This window comes from Eptatretus burgeri, chromosome 6, assembly GCF_056783735.1.
Source record: "Eptatretus burgeri isolate ZD-2024b chromosome 6, Ebu_testis_v1, whole genome shotgun sequence".
Classification (NCBI taxonomy): Eukaryota; Metazoa; Chordata; class Myxini; order Myxiniformes; family Myxinidae; genus Eptatretus; species Eptatretus burgeri.
In genome coordinates this window covers 48734600-48747556 of record NC_140966.1, presented here as the reverse complement: position 1 = coordinate 48747556, position 12957 = coordinate 48734600, and the positions used below count along the sequence as shown (strand labels likewise).

General features: G+C 39.9%; 1 protein-coding gene across 2 annotated transcripts in view; it reads left to right on the top strand.

Annotated features, from left to right (window-relative positions):
• Window positions 1–12957, top strand: part of IDS (iduronate 2-sulfatase) — a 59249-nt gene that overhangs the window by 27971 nt on the left and 18321 nt on the right. For both annotated transcript variants that reach the window (XM_085884900.1, XM_085884901.1), the window contains exons 3-4: window positions 2756–2933; window positions 8936–9024. In XM_085884900.1, coding sequence (XP_085741026.1) covers window positions 2756–2933; window positions 8936–9024 — 267 coding nt within the window. The remainder of the gene's footprint in view (window positions 1–2755; window positions 2934–8935; window positions 9025–12957) is intronic.

Here is a 12957-nt window from a genome sequence, read left to right as displayed (position 1 = left end):
AGAAGAAACGCTTCAAATTTCCAAACCCCAGCGTCAAAAAAAACAAACAAAAAAAAAAAAAACAAAGGCGAGTGACAGCAATTTAAATCGTTCATTGTAAACAATAAAACTAGCTGAGTGGTACCGTTTAAAAGTCGTTGAGTGTAAAAAAAATCCAATTGTTGAGCGCAAGCGTCTACTTTCAATAGTGGAGATGCAGCCATTTAAATCGTTGAGTGGCAGCCTATGAACCTACCCATGGACACGCGGACGCAAGGACGATCCATCATAACCCACACCCTCACCCTCACACCCACCTACTACTGCCAACATGAACAAACTACTACTAATACTAATACTAATACTAATACTGATACTGATACTGATACTGCTGACATGGACATCGACTCAAAAAGGAACTCGAAAACACTGTTGGGTTTCCCTTTTATGAGCAGCATTTTTATATACCAATTCCCAAAACTGCTGGGAACACGTCTTTATATGGCAGTTGTAAGCTAGAAACACATTCTTTTTTTTTTTTTTGTCGATCGGAAGACGTCATTGGAATACGTCTACATACGTCGATGTGTGTTGGGACTACGTAAAGAATTGGTTCAAAGCACGTCAAACATAAGTTAGAAATAAGTTTCGCGTAAAAAAGACATTACCGCGACGTGTTTCGACTTATGAGTAGCTTATAAGTAGCCTTTGTGGACGTGTGTAAGCGTCCACATATCGTGTGTAAAACTTATCCCCATCGCATGCGAACGTGTGTCATACGCCGAGTACGTCGTAAAATTTTGAACATGTTCAAAATTTCTTGACGTACTCTACTTACTACGACTTATGATAGCGTATTTAGCGTTCTACTCGCGCATACCAAACTTACCCATACCGTATTCGACGTGCCCCAACGTTTTAGACACACTTTTTGTTACGTCGGCATACGCTGGCAAGATCGCCAAGGTGTGACCGCGATTTTGACCCTTCCATTTCTACGGCAGTTATGATTTGAATCGTTGTGCGTCAGCCTTTTAATAGGCTACGCCACGACATCGTCGGCGATGCGTGCAACGCGCTATGCCTGAGTTTGACTATCGTTGGGCATCGGTTGTGTAGGCCGACAACAGGTTCAGCATTCGTTGGTATAAGTTATCTATAACACAACGAAACGTTCTGTGTAGTTACCAATGCGTTATACATAAGACCAAGTCGCTATGAATACGTCCGAATCTTTAAAAAAAAACATCAAAAGTTCAACGTAAGCCAGCGTTCTACATAAATTTATCACGTTGCCATCGCTGGCTAAAACGTCAAGGTGTGACCGGGCCTTTAGCTGATATGTCTGTGGTTATGGGGTTCGGATTTTGCACCTTTTTATGTAATTCCGTGATGTTGGCTGATTTCCAAGTGAATGGAAGATGACCTAGCGCAAATGACAAGGTGAAAAGAGCAGAAAGAGGATGTGCAAGAGCAGTTGGGCAGGTTTTTAGGACACGTGAGCTAATGCTCCAGTTGCAAAATCAGAAGGTTGCCAGAAGCTTCTCTACTTTCTCAGATGTCAAAGATACTTTGTCAGGAGTTCAGGAGCATTTGGTTGGAACTGTGTTAAGGTGAGTACAGAGAGTGAGGGGTTGGTGACTATATTTGGAAGCAACCACAGAATTGAGGCATTCAGCCTTCTCACAAGTGAAGACGGCTGTGGTGCCATTTGAAGAGGGGGAATGAATGGAGGGGGAGCGTGGACATCGCGCTTCCGTCTTTCTCGGTGCGATACAGGAGAACAAAAGGACAAGACACCTTAATCTTTCTCCAGACACTAAAAGTTACATCTCTTCCCAGCAGCACAGGGACACAGGATGACTTATCCCTCTCCAAAGATCCTTAATACAGGATAGAAAAGTGCTATATCAGCTAGGCAAACACAAATGGGAGTCTTTCTGTACTTTATTAACTATATTTTATCATGACAAAATTATTAATAAAAAATAATACATTTTGGGAAAAATATTATGCACGTCATTCATGCTGTAATCACTATTACCAGTTTGTTATTCAAGAAAAATCATATTGTAATCCAAGTGACACAAATAAATTTATACTGTATATATAAAAATGAAAAATACGGTCCGTGAAGCTGTGTGACTAAATTTCTATCAATTACCTACTGTTTGCACGTCAATTTCACCCTGACTTCACACACGTACTTCCGATAAATTATGTACTATTGGAATGTACCTTTCGACCCTTTAGACTGCTGAGACCCCTTCGACAATTGAAAACTCTTTAAGAGACCCACGACCTGAAAGACCCAGATGACGCAAAAGTCCCCGAGGACCCAAAAGACCCCGAATAACCAGATGTACCAAAAGTCCCCGAGGAACCAAAAGCAAATCTGTGACGTAATTCTCCAACGTTGTGTGGAGAGGCAAGCGTTATGAGCCGATCCATACTCGTATAGCTATAAAACGCCATTTGGTCCATCAATGCTGTGCTACATCTCCAAACTACCATTTTTCCTCAGTCCACATGCAACACTAACTGACCAGGACTGCTTACACAAACACCTTTTGAATAAAACAAAACAATAAGCTTACTTTAGCATCAGTGGATACAATTTTTTTTTTATTATTTATTAAATTAAATATTAAATATTATTATTTATTAAATTATTATTTATTAAATTATACTTATTAAATTAAAATAATTTTATTATTTTATTATTATAGTGTATTAATCATGTGGTTTATTTGTGATATTTTATTTGGCTTTGCAGCAAGCCCTGTGTGGGCCGAGTCGTGTATCCATGCTGACGAGTCGAAGGCCAGACTCCACACGCCTCTATGATGTGAGGTCATACTGGCGTCGGGCAGCAGGAAATTACAGCACACTGCCACAGTTGTTCAAGGAGCAGGGCTACATGACCATCTCACTAGGAAAAGTGTTCCACCCAGGTTTGCACCATTCTGCTTTTTGTCTTACATTCATCATTGTTTGTTCATGATGTGTCAGCCATGTAGGATCAGAAAACTTTCAGATATTCTTCATAGATAAATAATTATTTTTTAACTTGCCATTATCTGATGTATTTTTCAGGTCGAGTGTCCATAAAGGTGCCCTTTTTAATGATCGTTAATACGGGGTTCAGAATTCTCAATTGCTCTCAGTGTCCTACCCTGTGACCCTCAAGGATCCTTAAGATGGCAATAAGCTCTTGGCCAGTAAATGCCCTGATCATTAATTAATTCATCTGTTTTTGTCCTTATCATGAGCCTTAGCACAAGCTTATATGAATCTCTAATAATTTTTGTCAATGAACAAAAACTGGGGTAAATTTAAATGAAAGCATCACAAGAAAAAAAAAAGATTTAAAAAAATTTATGACCTTCAATATTTCTTTATGTCTTTAGTTTAACTTCATTTTGGTAGATGTATTAGAAGGTAGAAGCACAGAAAGAACAATGTAAGGTGTCTTGACTGAACACTACTATAACCATATGAGATTATATCACCTGCACACAGGTAACCAACAAAGAAAACATGAAATAAGAATAATAACAAGAAAGATGACATGCATAGCATGATACTTATGAAATCCATGAAACAAATTTGACCTCAAAAATAATTGGTGGTTGAATTCAATGACCAAATATGCAAATCCTCTTCAAATTTCAAGTCAATCAGATGAAAATTGAGGATTTTAGAAATACCATCTTAGTTGTTGACCTTGGGCCTATGTTGACCTCAAAAATAATTGGTTGGTTGAATTCAGTGACCTAAAATATAAATCCTCTTCAAATTTCAAATCAATTGGATGAAAATTGAGGATTTTAGAAATCTCACCCAAGTTGTTGGCCTTTGGCCGATGTTGACCTTTATACCTTTTGACCTCAAAAACAGTAGGCTTCATCCTGAAGACAAACTCTTCCATGTGGTGAAGTTTCGTGAATGTCAGTTTAAAATTATGACCTGTAGGCGATAAACAGACAAATAGACAGACAGCATAACAAGAAAAAGATATCGTCCAGAGCCCGATACTTGCAAAATCCACCCCCTCTCCAAAGGTTGCCATGGATACATCAAATTGTCCATTTCATTGATATTAAAATTCACAATCTTAATCAAAGCTCAGGTCAATCGGATGGAAATTGATTATTTTTCATATTGAAATTGATAATTATAGAAGTCTGACCTTGAGTTGACCTTTGACCTCAAAAATAGTTGCTTTCCCAATTCAGTGATGGACTATGCAAATCCTGTTCAGCATTGAAGTTAATAGGATGTAAATTGATGATTTTTCAGTTGAAAATTGATGACTTTAGAAGTTTGACCTTTGACGTTTTGACCTCAAAAATAATTGGTTTCCCAATTCGATGACAGACTATGCAATTGCTCTTTAATTTTCAAGTCAATCGGATGAAAAATAACGATTTTAGAAATTTGACCTCAAGATGACCTTTGACCTTTTACCTCAAAATCAATGGACTTCTCAGTTGAGACTATCTCTACAACTTCGTAAAGTTTCATGATGATCGGTTTAGAATTGTGACCTGAAAGCGATAAACAAACAGACAGACAGACTGACAGAATATCAAAATCGACTGACAGATATACTTGAAAAATCTTCCATTCTCACATGTAATAATAACAGCAACAATAAAGCTGGAGTTTGTCCATGTGCTGACTGAAAAAAGTCCAGAGGTGGAAGAAGCATGACGTGTAAAAGAATCTGAATGCGCAAAGATTGATGGTCATTTCAGGGTGGTTTCTCAGTGAAACACATGGCTGCCTTACTGTTGGAGATGGCACCCCAGGCATTGAATTGTGGGAGATTCTGTGACACAATGCCCCCCGCCATTTGTAAAGCATTCCAAGCACCTAAAACAAGATTAAACTGGATCTGGACCTGAATCAAAATCAAATCGGCTTGTTCTTGTCACCTACCCAACTCCTCCACCTAGTTTTGTCACTACTCATCCACATCTTTTTGAAATGTCGTTCTATATATTGTTTTTGGGCCCAGCTCTCACTGGTGAAGAATCTATTTTTTTTTTTAATTTAATCTCGTATCTGGATCCAGATCTTCACCAAAATCAAATCACTTCTTCCTTGTCACACACCCGGCCTGTCCATCAAGTTTCATCTGAATCCGTTCATAAATTTTTAAAACATCATTCTACATATATTTTTTGGTCCCCACTCTCAATGGTGAAGGATCACTTTAAAATTCTAGTATCCGCATCTGGATCCAGATCTTCCCCCAAAATCTCATCAATTCGTCCTTATCACACACCTAACCTGTCCACTAAGTTGCGTCCGAATCCGTCAACTTTTTAACATATCCTGTTCACGACACAGACAGAGAAATAGACGGGTGAAAACATAAACTCCATCCACTTTCAGTGGCAGAGGTAATTAGATCGGCACTTGGTGGAGTGCATACCCTTCGCCAGGCTGAACAGTTTGCGTTTTGTATCCCACTGAAAGTCCAGATCTGCATCCAGACCTGAACCAAAATTGAACCATCTTGTTCTTGTCATCTACCCAACTCATCCAAGTTTTGTCATAATACGTCCAAAACATTTTGAGATATTGTGCTATATTTATAGTTTTTCATGCCTGGTATTGGCTTAATGGTTTTGGTGGTGGGCTTGGGATCTGAGGATTCTGAGTTCAAATCCCACTCGGCTGTTGAATTAATACCAGGTGGGGTTGACTCTGTCGTCCTTCCGAGGTCGGCACCAAATGAGTGCCAGCTTGCTGGTATCCTGCGGCGGAGTGGTGACCCGTCCAGGATTGTGCCCAATAGCCAATTGAGACTGCTTAGGCAGCACCAACGCTCTGCACGTAGTATGGTCCCAATGGATGGAATATATAGTTTTTCACCCTATTTCTCAAAGGTGAAGAATTACTTCAATAAATTATATAATCCAGATCTGGATCTTCACCAAAATAGAACCAATTTGTCCGTGTCACATCCCCAACTTGTCCAGAAAATTTCGTCTGAATCCGTCCATCACCTTTTGAGATATCCTGTTCACAGACAGACAGGAGTGAAAACACAACCTCCGTCCACCTTTGGTGGCGGACCTAACTCTAAAGCATCCCAAAAGGTAAAAACCCTTATCTGTCCACTTTGTGCTCAAACTAAACTTGATAAAAAGAACAGCTAAAAAAAAATGTAAAATTTATTAATCAATGTTCTCCTTATTCTCATGATAAAAGGTTGTTGAAAATTTGATGACAAAAGGTCAAATGGGAAATGAAGAAGCACAGAGGCGATTATAAAACCCGGCCGTCTTGCGTTGCGTGGTGGACAGGTTAATAAGGACTCTTTGTACTTACTGTGACTTTGCCTTTTGACATTTTGACCAATTTATTAACTGCTCTTCACCATATTCTCATCATAAAGGTTTGTTGAAAGATTTCTGAGAAAATTTCAAATGGTAAAAAAGTTACTGCCTGTACGAACACACACTCGAGCACGCGATTGTAAAATCTCGCCTTCCGCTGCTCGGCAGATGTGGGCCAAATCGTGAATTTGTCTCACTTCCTTTACACAAGAAAATCAGAAGTTTCACCAATATCAGGATAGGAAAAAAAAAACTTTAGGTACCTCTGCCCTGAGAATGTGGGAATAGTGGTGTGCAAATTTTATTTCATCCATTCATTCTTCTGCAATACATGGCTGCAGGTCTGCATCGTTACTGGATGTACAGCTGTGCTGCTAATGCAGTGCCTCCTGTCGGTTCGAACAGGAATTTGGTATTTGTTCAGAATCCTGATTCACTTCCTCTTCAAAAGACACTGGATCTTTAACGTCCATTCACATGTTCGTAGCTCCGATGGACGGTGACAGTTTATAGCTGGGTTAAGATTCAAATGCAGTCGAGACAGCTGAAAAGTAAATGTTCATACCTGCAAGCTATCCTTCCAGCACTAGAATTTTAGGAATAAAGTGAAATGCAAAATGATTGACTTGGATCTCCTCAGGAAATAAGGGAGGCAGTGTTGTGTAACCTGCAACAGGACATATCTACACAATAATTTACACTGGCCTGCAAAAGTATTCACCCGCTACCAATAATTTCACATTTTGATGAATTACGAATTCTGTGGAAACAATTTTCCAAATTAACTTTTATATTTATAACTGAAGAGATCAAAGTAGATATTGTTATCGCTGAAGGACATTACATGTCAGGAATACCTGCAAAAAACATGTACACATCAAAATTTACTGGTTATAAAATCATTCACCCCTTATGTCAGTACTTAGTGGAAACACCTTTTACAGCAATGACTGCTAAGATTCTTTGTGGGTCGGTCTCCACTACCTTTGCACAGTGAGATGGTGAAACCTTTACCCATTCTTCAAGTGAAAAATGTTTTCGTTCTTCCAAGTTTGATGGGGATCGTCTGGACCGCGATCTTCAAGTCTCGCCATTAATGTTCCATTGGGTTCAAGTCAGGACTTTGACTGGGCCATTCAAGAATATTTATTTTCTTCTTATTCAGCCACTCCAGTGCAGCTTTATCTTTGTGCTTCAGATCAATCTCCTGTTGAAATATGAATCTCCTACCTAGTTTCAGATTCCTGGCTGACTCAAGCAGGTTTTCATCAAGGATTCTCCTGTACTTTGCACCGTCCATTGTTCCTTCTGTCCTGACAAGCTTGGCAGTCCCTGCTGATGAAAAGCAGGTCCACAACATGATGCTGCCACCACCATGCTGGACCGTAGGGATGGTGTTGACTGGGTGATGTGCAGTGTTGGGCTTGTGCCAGATGTAACGCATTGAATTTCGACCAAAAAGTTCAATTTTTGTCTCGTCTGACCACAAAAAGGTTCTTCACATGCATACTGTATCATTAATATGCTTTTTGCAAATTCCACATGAGCTTTTAGATGGGTCTTTTTTCAGAAAAGGCTTCTTACTTTGCACCTGTCCATAGAGGCCAGCTTTGTGAAGGGAACAAGATATTGTTGAGTGATGAACACTGATCCCCATCTCAGACATAGATCCTTGCAGATCTTTCAGACATTCTTGGATTTGCAGTGACATCCTGAACTAGTTTCCTGCTTGCCCGGCTGCTGAGTTTAGATGGGCGACCTGATGTGGGTAGAGTCTGGGTAGTATGGTACATCTTTCACATCTTACTGATGGATTTCACCGTACCCAAAGGGATAATGAGTGACTAATGCCTTCTTATAACCCTCTCCTGAATGTTGCTTCTCCACCACTTTATGTCTGACTTGTTTGGAAAGATCCTTCATCTTCACGTTTGTCTTGTTGGTTTACCAAGTGAGTTGCACCTTAAAAAGTCCTTTGATAAGTGGGGAGATTAATTCTAAAGTTCAACTACTGATTACATACAGGTGAAACCTATTACACTTATTTTTTTATCCTTGCAAACAATTAATTTGCTCCTGAAGTGATTTAGGTTTAATTATACAAAGGGCTTGAATACATACGTCACTGAGAATCATCGGATTTTCTCTGTTAATCCAAGTTATTCACATTTTATCTGCATTTTATAGTATTATCACTTTGTCCCGGTTTGTGAAGACTCGATATTTTAAGTTTGATTTGAAAGCATCATGAAATAAGCTCAAGTGGCATCAAAATGTGAAAACTTTGGAGGAGGGTGAATACTTTTGCAGGCCTCTTCATGTTTGCAGTTACACAATGTCTTAAAAGGCATATGTGCATGTGAGACTTATTTTCCATGAATAATTTAATATACAGTATTACCGTCTTAGGTTCAAAATAAACTTCTCTCCAATTCTAGCAAGTTGGGGGGAGGGGGTGGGTAGGCTGGAGTTCAGCCTCGAATATTACCCCCCCCCCCCTTCCGCTTAGTCATATCATGTTCATCATTTTATTTCTCCCTGACCCAAGTCACACCATATTTGGTACCTTGTTGAAGTGTCTCCCCCTGTGTTGTCTGGAACAGGAATTTCATCAAACCACACGGATGACTACCCTTACAGCTGGTCAAAAAAACCTTACCACCCATCCACACAGAAATACAAAAACGCTAAGGTTTGTGCAAATGGCGATCAACTGATCATTCATTGTTCTGACACCTTGTATAACTTGTGTGGTGCGTCTCCTTTGTCTGTGTGGTTATTAATGTTATCGTTGTAAGTCCAGGAGAAGGGCAATGTCTATAGTCACTTCAAACAATCTCCTGGAGGAAGGGAAGGGAATAATAATGAACATCAATGAGTGGACTAGCATCACATATAGACGAGATCAGATAGGGCAGGCAGGTTGTCCTCACCCTGAAGGTTGTTTATAATCCAGGTTGGTTTTAAAATGACAATCTTAGAGTAGTGTGATAGTTCTCCTGAAACCAGCTAAACTTCTTGAAAACAAAATACTGCTGCCTTCAGCTGGATTTGAACGCACAGCCTCTAGGATTGCCCATCCAGTGTCCTCACCAACGTTACTTGTGAGCCACTCTAGCAAGTTTGTGTTCACGTATGTTGGATACCTGGGCAGATAGTGAGAGATTGGGAATATTTGATTCGTACAGTACAGTGAAAGTGTATTGTACCACAAAAATACATCTGAAACTATGAGGCACTTGAAGGCATTTGTAAGCAAAAACATTTTATAATAGGATCTGGATTGTCGTGAATTTGTACAACTTATTAAAATATTGTGAATGACAAATTTTAAGCATTAAAAATATTTTGTGTGAAATAATTGATTTATTTGGTTTGAAGATTTACATTTTCACTTGTTCTCAGTCTGTATGAATAATATTCATCGCACACGACAATTTTGATGGATCCACGAGGTCTGTTCACAGAAGTACTCGGTGAATATTGATAAGTGATTGATTGATCGTCACTATGAGTGCTTTTAATTCAGGTGTGAAAACTTCTTACTGCTAATGTAAGGGGACAAAGAAGCTTTGAGAATATTCTGGAACAAATTGAAAGTTTACCCTTTTTATAAATAAAATAAAAAAAAGTCAGGTGATATAAAAACATGCAATTATTTAAAGAGTGAGGTCATCTTATGTGGTCATTATTGTGTAAATCTTCAATAAAAATATTTCAGGTGCCAAAGGCTTTCCAGGCCTCTTGCTTATAATTCCTAATGGCTGAACTTTGATAATTTTGCATACCCCTTCCTGCCAAGGTGCTCGCCCATAGGACAAAGACATCAACATCTTACATTGTTGATGCATAATATTACCATGTGGCGAGATTCCACTTTTGGGAAAGAGATAATGAAATGCCTGAGAAATCCATTGTAAATATCCTGCTTGGATAATTTACCATATACTGTAGTTATAATATATTTAGATTGATTCAAAACACTGGAGGACATGATCACATGTAAAGAGAGTATCTACTTGTATACCAAATATACTACAATGTCTTGCAACCCCATGTAGCTGTATAGCGTGTGTTGCAACCCTGTGTAACACTTGCAGTCACTCTACCACAGATAAGAGCCCTTTTGAACTGATCTCGGTTTAACCAAACTGACTGGAGGTGTCATGAATGGTTTCCATAATAATTAACACCCCGATAGTCAAAATACCTCATCGAGCGGAGACGGTTCGAAGGACTACAGCACCACATCCTATATACAAGAGGAAATACAAGGAAATCTAACACAGGTGGCCATTCAGCCAATCATACCTTTATCTTCACAAGATCCAAGGAAGAAAATGCAAAAAAAAAAAGTATTATTAATTTATTATTATTATTACTATTTTTTTTTTGTTTTTCTTCAGCCCCTCAGGGGAGGGGGCATGGGCTTGGTTAAAAACATACTACAACCACACAACACCCCTTGACAAGACCCCCACTGTGTCGCACCTTGATGGCCGTAATGCACGTACTTATCGACTGGGTTGCTTCACGATCCGGACAGAGTCTGACAACACGCCATGTTTCAATACGGGCTCGATTTGAAGGCCTCCTTTTTATTGCGCATCCGTGAGGAGTTCACATGCTTCCAGGGAGTTGCTAATCACAGAACAAACATACATTTACAAGGAATTAAGGTACAGGAGGAGGCCATTTGGCCCATCATGCCTGCACCACACCAATACCAGATTTAATCAATCCATTGATACCTCTTCCCTTCGTGTGCACCCTTTTTAGCTGCTACACTGGTACTCATTTTGCCAACCTCGGAAGGATGACAGGCTCAGTCAACCCCCTGGTGTTAATTCAGTGGCCAACGGGGCTCGAACTCAGGACCCTAGGATCCCAAGGCACCACCCTCACCACGAAGCCAACACCAGGCTCAATGCTCAAACATTAACACTGGAGGGTTACATAACTTTTACCATTAGCTTGTTATCCATATAATCTCAACACATCCACCAACAGCACTCTGAACACATGCACACAATCACCCATCAATGCTCAAACTACCTAAAAGTCCTGTCAACATCCCTATTCCCCTCTATCTCCATAACTTCCAGGTACCTACTGTATCCAATTCCAATTTAAACTTATCTACTGTTACTGCTGCCACTACCTTTCCAGGGAGACCATTCCATGCATTAACTATTCCCTGAGTAAAAGACCCCTGCCTTGCTACCGTCTTAACTCTCCTCTTCTTTACTCTCAGGCTTCGGCCCCTGGTCCTGTCACTGTCTGCGAGCTGTTGAATAATTCTTCTACACTTATTTTATCTATACCTTTCATTATCTTAAACATCTCTATCATATCTCCTCACAACCACCTCCTTTCTAATGTATAAACCCAGCTTCTCTGTCACACTTTATTCTAAAGGGTTTCTGCTGTCATATAATAATAATACTGGTACCATTGGAAGGGTAATAATTGATTTATTTGGTTGGAAAGCTAATACAGTCATCCCCTGTTTATTGCAGGGGTTACGTTCCAAACCCCCCCGCGAGAAGTGAAAATCCGCGATGAATGGATGCCTCCCAAAAAAAAAATTGACGAGTCTGGTCTGGTCGGCTTGGCAATGATCGGGTTCGAGGTGCCGGAGATGGACTCGTCTGGTGTGGTCGGTTTGGCTGTGCTCGTCCAACCGCGGCAAACTTTTTTCCTTCCCGAAGCATATATCGAGCACTTTAATCTTCTCCTGGAGCGTCAGGACCTTCCTCTGGTGCTTTGGTTCCTTGCCAGAAGCCTTAGAAGGTGCAGCGCATTTGGGTGGCATCGTGGGGCTAGGAGAAAAAAACGTAGAAAATATTCGAAGTTCACAAGCGAAACTTTGTCCCATGCGTTGTGTGACTGGTCGAGCACCACGTGTTATAATTTATTGCTTAAATAATTTATATTTTATATATTATTACCGCGATGTACCGGGGGAATCTGCAGAAAAAATTGGTTAGGTTCCAAGGGAAAACCCGCGATGAACCGGGGCGCGATAGGTGAACCGCGATATAGTGGGGGATTACTGTAATCGATTTACTTGAGGAACCTTTTGAAAGGCATGGAAGGAGCACACAAAATTATACATAATAATATTTCTCGAAGCAAAATAAAAGTACACGGAAGGAACACACAGACAACAACAACCACAGCCACTACAACAACAATTTAATACATGGTATAAAAGATCCATTTTCACGTCTTTTACTTCATTTTACATCCTCATTCACACTCCGATAGACATGCAATATGTTTGTGAAGTACGACTTGGAGATGGGTTTGTGAGATGACAAGAACAAGCTGATTAGATTTTGGTTCAGGTCCGGATCCAGTCTATCAATGGAATACAAAACAAACTTCAGCCTGGTGGAGGTATGCGCTGTACCGAGTGCCGTTATATTTTAACTGTTGCTTTGGTGATTTTACAATGAAGGAAAAACGTAAAGGGAGGGCATGGCGATTGTAAATATGACAGCTCCGAAGATGTTTGACTTCGCACAGCAGTAAGCCCCAACATGGCAAATGTTTTTTTTTCAAGTGGAAATTGTCGGTGGAGTCACTTGGACTGTCCAAGGAATTGGTAAAAAGGAATGTT